At 33.0% G+C, this 19755-nt stretch overlaps 1 protein-coding gene across 2 annotated transcripts in view; it reads left to right on the top strand.

The window, feature by feature from the left end:
• The window catches only part of LOC149774183 (UDP-glucose:glycoprotein glucosyltransferase 1-like), a 116558-nt gene extending 98482 nt beyond the window's left edge, over positions 1-18076 (top strand). For both annotated transcript variants that reach the window (XM_089945710.1, XM_089945711.1), the window contains exons 38-41: positions 3605-3661; positions 5136-5367; positions 8014-8182; positions 11814-18076. In XM_089945710.1, the coding sequence (XP_089801836.1) occupies positions 3605-3661; positions 5136-5367; positions 8014-8182; positions 11814-11842 (487 nt within the window). In that variant the 3' untranslated portion in view covers positions 11843-18076. The remainder of the gene's footprint in view (positions 1-3604; positions 3662-5135; positions 5368-8013; positions 8183-11813) is intronic.
• Positions 18077-19755: the final 1679 nt, after the last annotated feature.

Below are 19755 nucleotides of genomic sequence, written 5' to 3'. Positions count from 1 at the left end.
GCCCTGGTAGACAGCCATTTTGTGTCTTTGGGCAAGCTACATTGCTCCAGTTGCATTGGCACTAAATAACCTACACATGTTTCTGTGCTGGTAAACACCAAATCAATCACAATTATTTTCGATTGAAGACATCTGTATTATCAAACGACCATGTTTACATTCTAAGTTAATATTTTTAAAGTCATCTCTTTTACATTAACAGAAATTTGTGAATAATATTGGCATACAGCTAAAGTTTGTACTCAAATAAACTTGGATTTCCTATTGAGCCAGTTTAAGTAGAAAGCAACATTTTCATGATACTATTTATATTGCAAGACACTATTCCAGGTATGTCCAACCTGCAGCCGAGTCCATAACATTGCACCAACTGTGGCTATGTGGGCAGTCCATTTGAAAATATACATTCTAATTAATATGCATAATTAGTGATGAGGAACTGTTCTAGTTCATGTGGCCCATGAATTTAAGCATTTTATTTCTTTTAGCCCCCAGCCAAGAAAGGTTGAATGCCCCAGCACTTTTCCGTATAATACTAGTCTGTTAAAATTTGGTTGACAACCAGAAAAATTACAATACTTGTACTCCCTCATTATAATGCTGTCCATAGAAACCATTGAGTATAATGCCTCACAATGAGACCACCTTATAATGAAGTACATGATTCAGTATTCCATCATTATAACTCTGCCTAATGAAGTCATATATTACAATGCCTTAAAGGGAGATTGCCTTAAAATGAAGTACATGATTCAGTATTATTATAACTCTGCTTAATGAAGTCATATGTTACAAGGCCTTAAGATGAGACCACTTAATAATGAAGTACATGATACAGTACTCCCTCAATATAACTCTGTCTATGGAAGTCGTATATTACAATGCCTTAAAGTGAGACTGTCTTATAATAAAGTACATGATACAGTACTCCCTCAATATCACTGTCTATGGAAGTCATATATTGCAGTGTCTTAAAGTGAGACTGTCTTATAATGAAGTACATGATACAGTACTCCCTCAATATCACTTTGTCTATGGAAGTCATATATTGCAGTGCCTTAAAGTGAGACTGTCTTATAATGAAGTACATGATACAATACTCCCTCACTATAACTCTGTCTATGGAAGTCATATATTAAAATGCCTTAACTTGAGATTACCTTATAATGAAGTACACAATACAGTACTCCCTCATTATAATGCAGTCGGAGTGAGCCATATAGTAGACTGTCTTATAATCAAGTATGATAGCTTTATACAACATTGTGGGTTATATGGTATTGCAGTATGTGAAGTTGTCGGTATTTTGTCTGCATAGTGCCACCTATTGTATACATAATGTACACTATATGACCATGAGTTACTAATTCTGCATCACTGGTTTATTTTGGACAAATATTGGGATTGCTGATGAGTACACCATGATGGGTACACTATCTAAAAACACACCCCGTGAATATCACTATTTCCAAATAATGGCAGTACCCCATGTTCTCAAACAGAATCTGTATCTTAACATCGCTATCACTGTAACAAATCAGCTAACCAGTTTGTCATCTGATAATGTCCAGTGATGTTACGCAGGAGTTAGATTATGAATACTGTATTTGTCAAGAACCAGTAGATCAAATCTGAAGTATAGATGGTTGTTGCTTTCTGGTGGCTTTCACAATTGACAGGTGTTGACCTAAACCTTTGCTGTGCACAATTTATTACATTTCATTGGAACACTGGGAGTTGTTAAAACAGTCTGAGATCGCCATGTACTTTCATGCTCATGTTGGCAGTCCATTCTTAGTGACAATCCCAATGCTGCTCTTCCATCACAGGTGGTTACAGATACATGTTTTTAATTCTCTATTATAAATTTCTGTTGGACAGCACAGATGACAGAATGAGTACCACTGAAATAGCATCCATTGTTCAAGTTGATTTACATTCTGTGCAACATATACATCAAGCTTCCATCATTAGAACAAGTATATGCCATTGTAAAAATATATTTTCGGTATTACCACATTATCAGAGTAACTCACCTTACATATCCTGGAATCTACATGCCGTCTTTTTATCGAATGTTTCATGCAGTCATCTGATTTAAAATTAAAATTAAATGCATTTCAGTATAGAGCAAAGAACAACAAATAGACCTTGAAGGTCAGTGTTTTTATTTACTTATTCACTGATCACAAACATAAAGACCCACAATAACATAGCACTATGATGTACATGATATGGTACACCCTCATTATAATGCTGTACATACACCATAGAGTATACTGTCTTACAGTGACTATTTTATAATGAGTACATGATATGGTACTCACTCAAAATGCTGTCCATAGGAACCATGTATTATACTGTCTTATAGTGAGACTGTCATATAATGAGTACATGATATGGTACTCAATCAAAATGCTGTCCATAGGAACCATAGAGTATACTGTCTTATGGTGAGACTGTCTTATAATGAGTACATGATATGGTACTCAATCAAAATACTGTCCATAGGAACCATTGAGTGTACTGTCTTACAGTGAGACTGTCTTATAATGAGTAGATGATATGGTACTTACTCAAAATGCTGTCCATAGGAACCATAGAGTATACTGTCTTATAGTGAGACTGTCTTATAATGAGTATATGATATGGTACTCACCCATAATTCTGTCCATGGGAACCATAGAGTATACTGTCTTCCATTGAGACTGTCTTATAATGAATACTTCATACGGTACTCACTAAAAATGCTGTCCATAGGAATCATGTAGTATATTGTCTTATAGTGAGACTGTCTTATAATGAGTACATGATATTGTATTCACTCAAAATGCTGTCCATAGGAACCATGGAGTATACTGTCTTACAGTGAAACTGTCTTATAATGAGTACATGATATGGTACTCACTCAAAATGATGTCTATAGGAACCATGGAGTATACTGCCATATAGTGAGACTGTCTTATAATGAGTATATGATATGGTACTCACCCATAATGCTGTCCATGGGAACCATAGGGTATACTGTCTTCCATTGAGACTGTCTTATAATGAATACATGATATGGTATTCACTAAAAATGCTGTCCATAGGAATCATGTAGTATATTGTCTTACAGTTAGACTGTCTAATAATGAGTACATGATATCGTATTCACTCAAAATGCTGTCCATAGGAACCGTAGAGTATACTGCCTTATAATGTATATATACTACAGTACTCCATTACACTGCCTTATAGTGAAACTGCCTTATAATGAGTACATAATACAGTTCTCCCACATTTTAATGATGTCTATATTAGTCCTAGAATATACTGCCTTATATTGAGACTGTATTATAATGTGTATATAATATGTATACCAATTAATGCATTGGGATCCATAATCATACATACCTTATAATAAAAACTGTGTTATATTGATTGGCCTTATGGTGAGACTGTGTTATAATGGAGTACATAATACATATAATTTTACTACCACTTGATGAAATGGAATCATGCACACCTTATAACAGGAACTGTGTTATAATGATGGGCATTATGGTGAGGGAATGATGTATATGCCATAGGTTCTAAAGTTTGAAAGTGTTATTTATTTCAGATTTTGGAAATCAGGATACTGGGCAAACCATTTAGCTGGAAGGAGATACCATATTAGGTGAATACTTAATTTATATTCTTGCTTGATAACAGTTTTTAGGATTTTATATTTTTGAATTTTATCCTTTATTTTTGAGGGACTACATGTTTATGTTTATTTGATAGGATTTATCAAGTTGTTGTGCAATATTTGTCTTCACAAAAATGTGTGTGTATATATATATATATATATATATATATATATATATATATATATATATATATATGCACATATATAACTTTTAATCACTCCTTAGATTCAGTGATGTGCTGATGTGCTCTTGAACACTGTACATGCATAAATGATTTTTTTTTCTGATTAAGTTTTAAAGGTTTTCATTATATTAGTTGTATGGCCTGCTGTACTACTTTTTACTCATCCAGGTAAGTAAATTGTGCAATATATATATATATATAAATAGACTGCGTTTTCTATGCTTTGATTGGATGTAAACGGTCACATGATACTGATCTGGAATTTTTTTACACTTTGATAAATTCTGCGGACTACTTTTGGTTCCCTATTTCCAGATCATTTGATGTGAAATTTTATCTATAGCAGTGCCTTACACCCTAATAATAATAACAACAAGCACCCACCCACCCACTCCTGTCATTTTCGATAAAAAATGATAAGCCACTGCCTAAAATTGACCATTAGAAGTTAAAACAATGTAATTATACAGACTTTCCTGCACTCAAACACTGACCCCTTTCGCCGAAGAAGGCATATGGCAGGCTTTAGAAGCCAGTCTTCAGAAATTATTGCATTTCACCTTGACAACATGTTACAGCAGCAGTTATTAAAGGTCAGGGTCATATGTCAACCAGGGGATGTTACTAAAAATGGACATGATTTTGCTTTTGAAAGATCAAAATGCGTAGAAAGTAGCAACGACGTTGCTATAACAACATGTGCCATACGCAAATGTAATTTAAAAGAAAAAAAGGAAATATTCCTAGTTTAACCGCAACAACTATTTTTTATATATTAAAAAAATGATCATAACAGTATATCACTGGCATGACCCGCTATGACATTCTACAACGTATCACTGTATAAAGAATCAAGGAAACTAGGCTAGCGAAGATAGGGCTATGTATTCTACCTCTTAGGGCTAATGAAAGAAAACGTCGATGTACATAAAAGTGAATGTTTTGTTGTTTAAATCTGCTGATCTGATGTTAGAAAGGAAGTAAATCGGAATTATAAGGATTGAATGACTTTATTTACTTTGTGAGTGATTAGGTAAAATTTACACATCAATAAATACCCAACTATGATCATTTAATATATATATATATATATATATATTAGGGAAGTGACATTGACGTCAATGAAATGGAAATACTTTGTAGACATGGTTATCTCATTATCTCATCATTTTAAGTATGCCATCAGTTGATTGTATAAATCTAAGAGAATTTTATATCTTTAGAGTTCACTCCCTTTCAGTGATCATGCATAATATCAAATCGTCATGTCCTTTCAGTGCCTTATACGTAATAGATCTGAAAAGATTTAGAAGAATAGCAGCTGGGGACAGGCTCAGGGGTCAATATCAGGGTCTGAGTCAGGACCCTAACAGTTTATCCAACCTGGACCAGGATTTGCCAAATAACATGATCCACCAGGTGACAATCAAGTCCCTTCCTCAGGATTGGTTATGGTGTGAGACCTGGTGTTCTGATGAGTCCAAAGCTAGAGCCAAAACTATAGATTTGGTGAGTGGACTGTCATAGTTACAGTAGCTTAAATCTCATTGGAAGGAAAAGAAGTGTTCACCATCAACTTACTAATTTTGGTTAACTGTTTCAGATCCTTTAGCCTCAGTTGATATGGTGCTTGCTTTGTAACCTTAACAACCTTTGACTTGGTTTAAAATGTGGGTACTTGGCTGTGGGACCCTAAATAAATATTGTATAATGTGGTGAGTTTCTATGTGATGTCCTTTTAGTTTTTCGTAGAATCTTTCTTGGAAGTTCCATTGAAAATTTAATTGAGAAAATTTTTACATTACTGTTGGACTGCATTCATTTCTTTACATTACTTGATAGCAGCAAACATTTTTTTAAAAATACTGAAGAAAACTGTGTTGCAAGATCTCTTGGACCACATTCACTATCTGGAATCGATTCTGTTGTAATAATCTATATGTAAATCAGACTTGTAAGTGTAATTGATTCCTGAAGCTGAATTAGTATAAATTTTTGTCCAATATCTTCTCATCATGTGATAAAAATGATATATTTATCAATTTTGTATATATTTCCAAAAATGAAATCTTTTTTTTAAATTTTAAAACAAGATAGCAAATTACTTTTACTTAAAGCTACATTCCATCATGGAAAATGTAAAATTTAGATAATTACACGACATGACTTTATCAATGAAGAATAATGTGATGTGGCAAATATGTAATCTTGATTGGAGGCAGGAGATTGGTATCCAAAAAAGAGGCCTACTGTTTGACAAATGAGACAACATGGAAATGAGCTCAGATAATTTCAGTATGTTGCTTGTAATACAAGTATAAGCAAATCATCAAAAGTCAAAAATGTAGTACGTGTAACTTAGCACATCCCCCACCCAGAATTTGGCAAAACAGAATGTTAAGATAATCTAAGATAACTGTTGCCCAGCCTACTACCTGTTCTATCTCCAGAAGTATAACGGATTTGCAACCTAGGAAAGGTGATTCTTGTTTTCAAAATCTTTTTCACTGAGTGTAATCAAGATTTTTAATCCACAAATAAGAAAAGGCACACTGAATGACCTAGGCAGAATTGATAACCATTCTGAATTTTCTAGAATCATTCCAATTTTAACCTCATTATGCCATAATTATTACATCTGTCACATTCCTGGAATCATTCCTATTTTAACTTCATTACGCCATAATTATTACATCTGTCACATTCCTGGAATCATTCCTATTTTAACTTCATTATGCCATAATTATTACATCTGTCACATTCCTGGAATCATTCCTATTTTAACTTCATTATGCCATAATTATTACATCTGTCACATTCCTGGAATCATTCCTGTTTTAACCTCATTATGCCATAATTATTACATCTGTCACATTCTTGGAATCATTCCTATTTTAACTTCATTATGCCATAATTATTACATCTGTCACATTCCTGGAATCATTCCTGTTTTAACTTCATTATGCCATAATTATTACATCTGTCACATTCCTGGAATCATTCCTATTTTAACCTCAGTATGCCATAATTATTACATCTGTCACATTCCTGGAATCATTCCTGTTTTAACTTCATTATGCCATAATTATTACATCTGTCACATTCCTGGAATCATTCCTATTTTAACTTCATTATGCCATAATTATTACATCTGTCACATTCCTGGAATAATTCCTATTTTAACTTCATTACGCTATAATTATTACATCTGTTACATTCCTGGAATAATTCCTATTTTAACCTCATTATGCCATAATTATTACATCTGTTACATTCCTGGAATAATTCCTATTTTAACCTCATTATGCCATAATTATTACATGTCACATTCTTATTTTCTAGTCAGATGATACTATTACATTTGAAAACTGTAACTTGCAAATCAAGATCACAGAAATGCATGCAGTATATCATTTTAATTCTTTTCTGAAAGCATCTCAAAGTGCTCATTTCACAATGGAGTTGAATATTGACCAAGAAGAAGTAATGTCAGCTTAGCACCTTGATTTACCTGAGAAGATTCAGTGCTTAAAATAGGGCCCAGAGTGGCCGAGTGGTCTAAAGCGCTCTCCGTTATGGATCACTGCCATCTCACCTCCATCTGCTTGGGTTTGAGTCTCGGGATTCGGCCAATGCGGATATGTGAGAAAGCTTGCTAGTAGCTTCTCATGGGTCTGTGGTTCTTTCTGGGGTTTTCCCAGTTTCTTCCTCCACCATTAATACTGGCCGCCATGTATAGCCTATCGTGTTCTGAAAAATGGCATTAAACCCCACAACAACAACAACAATCAATTCTTAAATTAGATTGTTGGATAAAATTTGAAGTGTTTCATTTTTATGTTCAGATTCAAACATTTAGCAGGCATTCTTATTTCACATTGGTTGGTGTTTGCATCTCAGTCTAGTTCATATTTTATGGTAAGACAATCATTTTAAAAATGTGTTCACTGCAGAGAAAGTGATCATGGTATAAATTCAGATTTGATTTTGGGAAGGAATGTAACATTGTTACATACCATTAAATGCAGTTGCTATTTCACATTTATTGATGGTTTTTATATGGTCAGTCAGTAAGACAGTAATTAAATTTTGAAGAAAATTTTGTGTGATTTTATTTTTTCAGCTACAGTTATTCTAAATGTGGTTTATTTGTAGTGTAATAACCCAATGACCAAAGAGCCCAAATTAAATGCAGCGATGAGGATTGTGCCAGAATGGAAGGAATATGACTATGAAATTAAAGTTTTCTGGGACAGTATATATGGGACAAATACTAGGTCACAAATTGAATATGAACCTCCAGAATTAAGTAAGGAGAAAAAAGGTAAGAATTAGTTTTCATTACACTTGTAAGGATTTTATTTAGATCTGTATTTAAAATTTTATGAAAGAGAGGGACGCTACAGGGTAATCTAGATAATGGTTGAAAAGTTCATTACTGTATAAATTTAGGATAGCTTGAATGCTGGTAGTAGTATTTATTTGGTAAAGTAAAAATTAATACACAAGACAAAATATACAGTATGCAGCATAAAAATCACTACACAACATAAAACATACAGAATATAACATAATATCACTACACAGGACATAAAACATACAGAATGTAACATAATATCACTACACTTGACATGAAATATATAGATGCAGCATAAAAATCACTACACAGGACATAAATCATACAGATTGCAACATAATATGACTACACAGGACATAAAACATGTAGATGCAGCATAAAACACAGATTGCAACATAAAAATCACTAACATAGCATGAAACATACAGAAAGCGACATAAATTCACCGCATAAAACATAAGAATGCACCATAAGAAGATCACTACACAAGACATGAAATATAAAGAATGTAACAAAAATCACTACACAAGAAACAAAATATACAGAATGTAACATAAAAATCACAACACAAGAAACAAAATATACAGAATGTAACATAAAAATCACTACACAAGAAAGGAAATATACAGAATGTAACATAAAAATCACTACACAAGACAAGAAATATAAAGAATGTAACATACAAATCACTACACAAGACATGAAATATACAGAATGTAACATAAAAATCACAACACAAGAAACAAAATATACAAAATATAACATAAAAAATCACCATACTTGGTAGCCATATAGTACACTGTCTTGTAGTGAGACTATCTTATAATGAAGTACATAATACATATAATTTAGTACCAGTTAATGAAATGGAATCCATGATTATACAGACCTTATAACAAGAACTGTGTTGTAATAATGGGCCTTGTATTGAGACTGTCTTATAATGAAGTACATAATACATATAATTTACTACCACTTAATGATTCATAATCATACCCACCTTATAATAGGAACTGTGCTATGATGATGAACCTTATAGTGAGGGAGTGCTGTACATAGAAGATACACTTTTCTCTTTACACAGATAACAGTATAGATCATTCACACACAATAATACCAAAATAACATGTACAAAGAAGGTACTCATTACACAGATAATATTGCAGACAATTCACACAAATAATACAGAAAAACAATAGAAAGAAGGTACACAGTACACTACACAGATAACACTGCAGACAGTTCACACAGTAATACAGAAAAAATACAAGGAAGGTACACATTATACTTTACACAGATAATATTGCAGATGATTCATGTGCAACAATGCAGAAAAAATGTGTACAGAAAAGTTACACATGCTTTACACATAACATTGCAGATAATTCACTCAAAATAATACAGGAAAAAAACATGCAGAAAAGGTACACATTCCACTTTACACAGGTAACATTGCAAATTATGAACAGTAATACAGAAAAATATAAAGAGAAGGTAGCTGTTACACTTTACACAAATTACATTGGAGATAATTCATGCACAGTAATTCAGAAATAAAACATAACATAAAAGGTACTCATTACACTTCACACATATAACATAGCCAGTAATTCACACAGTAACAGAAGAAGAAAAAACAAAGAGAAGGTACACTTTACACAGATGACATTGCCAATAATTTACACAATAATACAGAAAAATGTAATACAGAAAAAATACACATTACACTTTACACAGATAACACAGCAGGTAATCACACGCAGTGACTACACATGATCAGTATTACAATGTGTATGACATGAAGGAACTTTCTGATACAATGAGCTTCACTTGTATTATAGAATTCCTGAAAGAAGTAAACATTTACTCCAAGCTATAACCTTTATGCCATCTCCTTGAGCATTTTTATGTAATGTATATATGGTCCATTATTTTCAATAACTTTTCATCTGTCTTCATTAACATTCACTCTGTTGATTAGGAAGCTTTATATTATTACCCTTGCCATCTTTTCATTTTACTTTCAACTATTTGGTTTTGATGTTGCTGGTCGATATGAAACCGTTTGTCATTTTTGAGCGATCATACATATAACCTTTTGTATGGTGCTAAATAGCCTAACAATGATGATGTGCTATAAAAATAGAAACAAACAATCACACAATGAAACAAACAAAAATTATACAGAAAATATGCACTTTAAGCTGGTAGAGCCGTACTGGTCAGTTAATTCTAGCATTATGCATAAAACCCTTGTTAGACTTACTTCCAGTTGGGATTCAAAATTTAGGTGACAAAAACTTAAAGATTAACATGTAAGGAAATGAGTACTTTACAAACAAAATATCATAGGATATTTACATGTGATGCATATTCAATGAAAATGAAAAGAAATTGTTAAGAACAGGACATTTTCACCTATGCAGGCATTCCCACTTTCCTACTCAGTGACAAGTGCTGAATCTATGCAGTTTTTCCTACTCAGTGATAAGTGCCCCTCTATGCAGGCTTACAAAATATGTGCACAGCAAGATGAGTATCACATTTAACATTGCATAATTTGAACTTCATTAAGAAGCTGGGGTGTTACACAATTAATCTTGTTTCCACCTCCTTCCTCAGCTGAGAATTTTTTGCAGGTACTGGGTACAGTCCGTTTGACATCTTAGTACTATAAACCTTTAGCAAGTAATTGATGTATAATGCTTTATTATATCATTTTTGGCCAAACATTATTTGGGGGATTATATACACTATGTCTTCCTTGGCAAATGTGCTACAGTTTTGTTCTGGATACAGTTTTGTAACTTATATCACTTGGTAAAAATGCAGTGCAAGAAAAGCCAGATGATCTGAATATGATGCAAGGAAACAAGACAGACTGAATATAATGAATATAATGCAAGAAAGCAAGTCTGTCTGAATATAATATAAGTAAATAAGACAGACTGAATATAATGTAAGAAAAGCAAGATTGTCTGAATATAATGTAAGAAAACAAGACAGACTGAATATAACATAAGAAAAGCAAGACTGTCTGAATATAATGTAAGAAAAGCAAGACTGAATGAATATAAGAAAAGGAAGATGGTAGGAATGTAATGTAAGAAAAGCAAGACTGGCTGACTCAAATGTGAGAAATCAAGACAGACTGAAAATAATGGAAGAAAAGCATGATAGTCTGATTATAATGTAAGAAAAGCAAGACTGCATACAATGTAAATAAAACAAGACAGACTGGACATAATGTAAGACAAACAGCATTCTGAATATAACGTAAGAAAAACAAGACAGACTTGACATAATGTAAGAAAGCAAGACATTCTGAATGTAATGTAAGAAAAGCATTACAGTCTGAATATAATGTAAGAAAAGCATTACAGTCTGAATATAATGTAAGAAAAACAAGACATTCTGAATGTAATATACAGAAAGCATTGCAGGCTTAATATGGAAGCAGACATATGGTGGGTTTCAGAATACTTAGTTTCCCAATCAGACTGGTCTCATTTTAGATGACAGTAATGATTAAACAATAAATACAATAATGAAAACAAGTCCAAATATATTTCAAAACTATTTTTATTGTCTATTTCAGAGGCCTGGAGGGATCGAATAGAGCTATAGTTATTTTATATCAGCAGAAATAACCTTTTCATCATCTTCATTGCAATGACAAACTCATTTCATTTTTTTTTTTATTCTGTTAAAAAATGTTGAACAGTAGAAGTTAAATCTTGGTGAGAGGTAATACTGTGTATTATTGCATTGTTAAAGCTGCAAGATTTGTATTTTTTGGATGTTTTATTTCTTGCTAAATTGTATAGTCTCTTTTTGAATTCAATAAAATAGTCGCTTAACGATAACAATGTATGCTGTATTGATCTTGAGGTATCACCAAGTTAGTGAAGCTGTTGTCTGTTTTCACATGAACTAGCTACTTTAATGCAATTAAATCACTATCAAAACTATATATGGAAAGCATATTTTACCTTAAAATAATCATGTTGAGATGAAATCAAGTCTTCATTGACATCAGTAGCACTGGCTTGATGCCCTTTATTTTTAAAAGCCATTTGTTTTTTCACCATCCTAATTAGTCATTTTCATATGTAGAAGTCCTAGAATAGACTAAAACAATTGAGAGATATTAAAACTCTTTGAAAATAAGTCAACTTAAAGCTAATTGATTTGTTAACAGTTACTGGAAATGTGTGGTAGGACTAATTCAAGTGAATGAAAGAGAATGTGTAGATTTCAGTCAGTTCCAAAATGTAGCGAAAATCCAAACATTGCAGCATTATAGTTGTACATTTTCACATAATATTTTAACTTCTTGCAATCGCTGTGATTAGTTTTGGTTACATTTTCTTTCTCTGTGCAAAATTAAGAAATACTTATATGATGCCTTACTTGAACATTATAGCTTTAACATCATTTTATGATAAAGAGTATCTTCAATTTGTTATATTTTCAACAAATTATTTTGGTGATCTCATACATTTGGCTTTTTCTGTTGCGGGGTTTAAATTTGCTTCTTAAAAGATCTGTTGCCTAGTGTAAAGTATCATATATACTATACATTGAGTCAAACTGCAAACAACAAAGATCCTGATCTGCCATAGCATATTGAGCATGCAGATCAGGGTCTGTGTTTTTTTATTCTACTAATTACTCCTAACAAACTATGCAGAACCAGATCTGTCAGCACATTATGTGACAGCAGATCTGTGCCTTTGTAGTCTGCAGTTGAACATGACTTGTAAGCATGTATATATATTACTATTTAGAGCAATAAGGATCAGCTACATTCCTCAGACTTATGAGTACTGAGAAATCATAGTCATGAAGAATAAATTAAAAAAGTAATACAAAATTAATACCTTATGGCCATGTTTGTAATAAAAGTTATTGGTAGAGATTAAAGAAATTGAAACAGTCTGGTCAGAAGCTATTAAACCCACTTACAAATATGCATTTTTTGTAATCTGACAACTTAAGGAAAAGGCCGTATTTCATTTTTATATGTTTTAGAATCATAGCAAAGTCATTGGAGATTTGTCTTTCCCTTCTTACTCTTTTTATGTTAAAATATTTGAGGATGCTATGTCTTTTACATTGAAAGCAAGAGCATAAGTTTTCTTTGCTTCAAGAACCTACAAAAGAACAATGTTAAATTAGAAGTTAAGAAATGACATTTAAAGTTAAATGGATATTTAAGATAAGCTTAAGTGGAAATTAATGCACATTTCAGATAAATGAAAGCTAAAGTTAATATATATCTGAAATGTGCATAAACGAAAATGGAAATTAAGGTATATTACAGATATGATCATGAGTAGGACCATGTCAAGTTATTTCCCTCAGTAGAGTATGTTACTTCTTGGTTATTTATTTTTGCTATTGTGGACCTTTCTTTTTAAGAGGAAAAAGAGCTAGATAAAAAAGATAAGTAAATGATCCACCACCATTGTGGAAGGGGCATATAATGTTTGTTACCCATGTCAGTCTATTTATCGCACTATGGTTACGTTTGTGGTTTAGGTCAGTTTCTCAGCCATTGTTTGTCTTGGTTGGTCTGTTAAAAAATAGGTCATTTTGACCTACATTTCATACATCAATTTGGTTAAGTTTTATGTTGAGGTTAGTGTTTCAGACATTGTATGTCCTGGATACATGCAACGAAGTAGATAGATGTGTCTTGATGAGTGTAATGGCATTCCACCAAAATTTGGTCAATCTGACCTGCTCTTCATGATTTATTGTCTTTAGTCATTAAATTTACTCTTGTGTACATTTCTCTGATATTATTAATCACGATTTGTACATTTTGGTATGTAGATGCATTTTGCACCATCTTCCCTAAGGCAGTTCACTGTGACCTATTTTTCACATTTCAGTGACTTTGCTTATATTTTGCATTTATGTCAGTTTCTCAGGCATTATTGGCCTCAAAAGCCTGCGACATTTTTGTGGATGCATCTAGATGAATTCAATGCCACCCTATCAATATTATTTGTCTGAAAGCAATATTTCATAATTCAATGACTGCAGTTAAGGTTTGCCTTTATGTTAGATTCTCAGGCATTGTTGATCACAGTCATGAATGTTCATGTGTATCCACATCTTAGTACAACATCATCCTACCAGAGTAGGTCACTGTGACCTACATTTTATTCTGTAGTGACTTTGGTCAGGTATTGCATTAAGGCCAGTTTCTAAGGAATGCAACTTTATTTGGTTTGTCTTGGTGAGCACAAGGCCATGATACCAAAATTAGGTCACCGAGCCATGCATTCATGCATTGGTGATGTTGATGAAGTTTTGCATTCTGGTCAGTTTCTTGTGCATCTTTGACTACTGAGTTGTATAAAAAGAATGTGACATTGCATTATTGTTCTTTGAAAACATATCTAGTTTATTCAGCAAACCTCGTTGGAAGCTCAGCATCCTGGTCACTTTAGTATATTTAAAAACTGAACACTTGATTTTATTGTAAAAGAAAAGTTGGACTTTCTAATGCTTATACTATATTTTTGAATAATTTAAGATATTTTGGCTGTTTAATTTTAGGATTTTGCACCGAAGACTGAATCTCTTGTATTTTATATAAACTGCTTGATTTTTTTTTATTGCTTTCAAATTTATCAGTTGTATACAAGAATACAATTATTGCAAGCAAGGAAAGCAATTTTCTCTAGGGCTTGACCTTACTAACAGCAATGTCTTGCACATTTACACGCATTTTTTGATTGAAGTAGATAATGAAAATATTGCACATAAAATTTCAGAAAACAGTTGTACATTTGAACATTGTCAGCTCTAATATTCTACATCAACGGATAGACATGCATTTAGAATTTAACAAATGTAAGCAGGTAAACTTTCAGTATTTGAGGGTGTTGTGTCTGTATAAAAGTACCCATGATCTGTTGAAATTATATGAATCACATGTTTGTAGTGCCCACTTTTTCATTTTTCTGGTGACGAAAGCATAAGCAGTAAAGGTTTTGGTTCATTTTTTCATTTGCATATATTTACTGAATTTCTTGATGGATTTTGTTTGTACTTGATGTTGAATCATTATAAAACTTTGAGTTCATTTTGCAACATGCAGCTTGCTTCTTTAACCTTCGGGTCAAGGTCAGTCAGAAATTTTGTTTTGGATAAAGTTAATCCATATGCATATATTTCCTCAACTCCATTTTGCATTTTGTCCAAGAAGGGAATGAATCATTATGGAACTAAGACAATTCATTCTGTGACACACACTTACCCTGTTGTCTCTAGGGTCAAGGTCACAGTCATAGAAAATTTGTTTTAAGGCTTTTTTTAGAGTCTTTCTATTGCCTATATTGCTTGAGCCTCATGATGAATTTTCATCGTATTTTGAATCGATCATTGTGAAGCTAAGACAGTTCATTGTGTGATATTCTTGCTCAACCTTTTGACCTTGGGTCAAGGTCATGCATTTTACATCAGTTCATTAGGCTCAGTATGTAGACCTTGATACTTTTATACTGAGATTTCACTAATATTTTGCAGAATGCCTTGGGACCAGTTTAGTCATGGAAGAAAGGATATATATGAATAAATGTACAAATTATACATAATTCACAATTTATTTATTTGTGGTTACTCTTTGTACAATACAACTTATATTCATTCTGAGTATAAAATTTTCTTAGTTAAAGTTTTTACATAAACAGTCTGTATCTGTATGGAAATTTGGTTCATCTTTCCCAATACAGAAAGTCAAAGCAAGCAAGTGACCACTCCAAAATGCTTAAAAAGAACTTTGGAACATAATTTGTTCTACTGAAGAATTCCTGGTATATAATAAATATTCCATCGTTTAACAATTACTACTGAAATATTGTTTAAGGGGATAATTTCTTAATATTTAAATCATTTTACTAGGTTCCTGAAAGGCCCACTTTCCCTACCTTCATGACAGATTGAATTTGCTCCCTTTGATAATTCATAAGTCATTTGTTGCTAAAATTGTGCAATTTTATGTCTGAATTTTGTGTAAATTTTTAAACATATATCGAAGTTGAATTTATTTTTTAAACAATAGAATATATTACAGTAATTTGTTAAAATTAGGAGCTAAAATCATCAGTTTGTTGAAGTCCTACTACATTTAATTTTATTTATTGAAAAATGGCAGTTAGTCCAAAAGCTTGTATTGTGATACAACATAATTGTGAGATTTAGTTGGTTTATTGGTTTTAACAGCATTTTGGTTTGGCTATATCATGAGGAGGAGATGGGAGGTAAGTCTTTTACCCAAGGAAAACTCTCAAGGTACCTGCCTTTACATATCTCTATCACATCTTTCCACATGTGTTCAAATCTCAGCCATTGTGGTTATGTGAGACACTTGCCAGTAGCGTCCTGTGGGAACAGGATTCTTTGCAAGGGGTTTTCCAGGTTCAACCATAACGAAATATATCCTGGGCTGTCATATGCTGAAAAATATCATTAAACAACCAACCAACCAGCAATCTCTCCCAAGAATATACCAAAAGCAGCTGACCTTGACTGGAATTGGGGAGTGGTGGGTATAAATCCTGCAACTCTTGGGTTACATGTCTAACACTCCTCCGCCCCAACTGTTGCCTAAGATTTGGGGGGTTTTCATGAGTAGAAGTTTGTTTCTATAACCACACAATTGTTTTCAAGCTGAAATTGAATTTTTTCTTCAGTTTTTATTTGAAGAGTTATTAATGAATTTCTAATAACAGCCACCCTAGCAGAAAATTTTTGTGATCATTGTTAGTGTCTTCTTGAATGATATACTAAACAAATATTTCATATATTATCCATCAAAACGCTTGAAGTAATATCTTGTATTGTTGTTGATATATCTTGTATTGTTGCTGAAAAACACTGTTGATCAACAACTCAAAATATATGTAAGACAGCAACAAAGATGACATTGTGACTTGTCAATTTTATTGTTGGAATTCTTTGATGCTTCTTTGTATGCATGTTGTTGTAAGGTTTGGTTTGTACAATTATGAAAGAACATGCAGGTGCACACATACATAAAACTATTAATGCAGTTAATTTTAGGTGGTTTCTGATAATATTCCATTTAGTTCATGAAAACATATTCGTGACTTCCATGAAACAAAGAAAGCTCAAATTCAGACATATTTGTGGTCAATGATTGTTTACATTATAAATTATTATGAATTTTAAGTTACTGTAGTTGTTAAATAGATACTCAGACTGATGGGGTCTGTATGTTTCTTCAAAAAATATTTAAAACTGAATTAGTGTTACCTGGATGCATTCTTAGGATTAATTAAAGGAACACACTATACCCTTCAAAATTATTCAGTACCATTTTTGTCAATATTTATAAGATAATGGATGCCTTTTTCAGAATCCAGAGAACACTAAAACTTCACTCAGACTTTAAATAATGGCATTAGAAGCAAAGGTGAGAAAAAATGAAGATTCTGAATTTACTGTATATTTTTTTGTTTCTTTTTTTAATGATTTTATGGGGAAATTGTGGGGGGGGTAATTGGTGGACCAAATTTACTGCACATAAAGTTTTGCAAAATTTGGCTTTAAGATTTTGAATAAAGTTTTGCATTTTTTGTATGCATTTTAATCTACATTCATAGCTGTTAAAACTCTAATATGAACAAAATTATTTTCAGTTTCTCATGTTGAATGTCAGACAAAATAATTCAGATTTCATCAACTAAAAGAATTGTGTTACAGTAATAACAATTTGATTGTTTCATGACTTGTTGTTGAAGGAAAATGTAATTGTTATACAAGTGTTCTTGAATAGAACTGTCTGTGTGAAAGAGGAACAATAAACTCTGCTAAAATTGATTCATGTGTTTCTTGTCTTTAGACTTGAAGGATGGTCAGCCTAAATCAAAACATCCAAAATACCAATACTTAATTGTTTTGTTTTTGTTTGGGGTTTATGTTTTTTTTTATACAGAACTTCTTGTTGTAAGCATTGCTGCAAACTCTAATGGCCAGGTCAGATCATCATTGCATGAACTCTAATGGCTGAGTCAGATAATCATTGCATGAATTCTAAAGGTTGAGTTAGATAATCATTGCAATGACTCTAATGCCATGTCAGATAATCATTGCATGAACTTGAATGGCCATGTCAGATAATCATTGCAATGACTCTAATGCCATGTCAGATCATCATTGCATGAACTGTAATGGTCATATCAAATCATCATTGCATGAACTCTAATGGCCATGTCAGATCATCATTTCATGAACTCTAATGGTCATGTCAGATAATCATTGCATGAACTTGAATGGCCATGTCAGATAATCATTGCAATGGCTCTAATGGTCATGTCAAATCATCAGTGCATAAACTCTAAGAGGGCCAAGTCAGATAATCATTGCATGAACTGTAAGGGCCAAGTCAGTCATCATTGCTTGAACTCTAATGGCCAAGTTAGATTATCATTGCATGACATCTAATGGTAAAGTCAGATCATCACTGCATAAACTGTAAGGGCCATGTCAGATCATCATTGCATGAACTGTAGGGGCCAAGTCAGATCACCATTGCACAAACTCTAATGGCCATGTCAGATCATCATTGCATGAACTCTAATGGCCATGTCAGATCATCATTGCATGAACTGTAAGGGCCAAGTCAGATCACCATTGCATGAACTGTAAGGGCCAAGTCAGATCATCATTGCTTGAACTCTAATGGCCAAGTTAGATTATCATTGCATGAACTGTAAGGGCCAAGTCAGATCACCATTGCATGAACTCTAAGGGCCAAGTCAGATCATCATTGCTTGAACTCTAATGGCCAAGTTAGATTATCATTGCATGAACTGTAAGAGCCAAGTCAGATCACCATTGCATGAACTCTAGTTGCCATGTCAGATTATCTTTGCATGAACTATAAGGGCCAAGTCAGATCACCACTGCATGAATTAATGGCCATGTCAGATCATCATTGCATGAACTGTAAGGGACAAATCAGATCACCATTGCATGAACTCTAATTGCCATATCAGATTATCATTGCATGAACTCTAATGGCCAAGTCAGATCATCATTGCATGAACTGTAATGGATAAGTCAGATCATCATTGCATGAATTCTGATTGCCATGTCAAATTATCATTGCATGAACTCTAATGGCAAAGTCAGATCATCATTGCATGAACTGTAAGGGCCATGTCAGATCACCATTGCATGAACTCTAATTGCCATGTCAGATTATCATTGCATGAACTCTAATAGCAAAGTCTGATCATCCTTGCATGAACTGTAAGGGCCATGTCAGATCATCAGTGCATGAACTGCAAGAGCTAAGTCAGATCATGAACCATAAGGACCATGTCAGATCATCATTGCATGAACTCTAATGGTCATGTCAGATAATCATTGCATGAACTCTAAAGGCTATGTCAGATCATCATTGCTTGAACTCTAATGGTTCATGTCAGATGATCATTGCATAAGCTCTAATGGCCATCTCAAATCATCATTGCATGAACTGTAGGCGCCAAGTC

Source organism: Sinohyriopsis cumingii, unplaced genomic scaffold (genome assembly GCF_028554795.1).
Source record: "Sinohyriopsis cumingii isolate HCF-2022 unplaced genomic scaffold, ASM2855479v2 utg000400l, whole genome shotgun sequence".
NCBI classification, from domain to species: domain Eukaryota; kingdom Metazoa; phylum Mollusca; class Bivalvia; order Unionida; family Unionidae; genus Sinohyriopsis; species Sinohyriopsis cumingii.
Note: the sequence above shows the minus strand (reverse complement) of the source record. Positions and strands in the feature narration are given on the sequence as shown.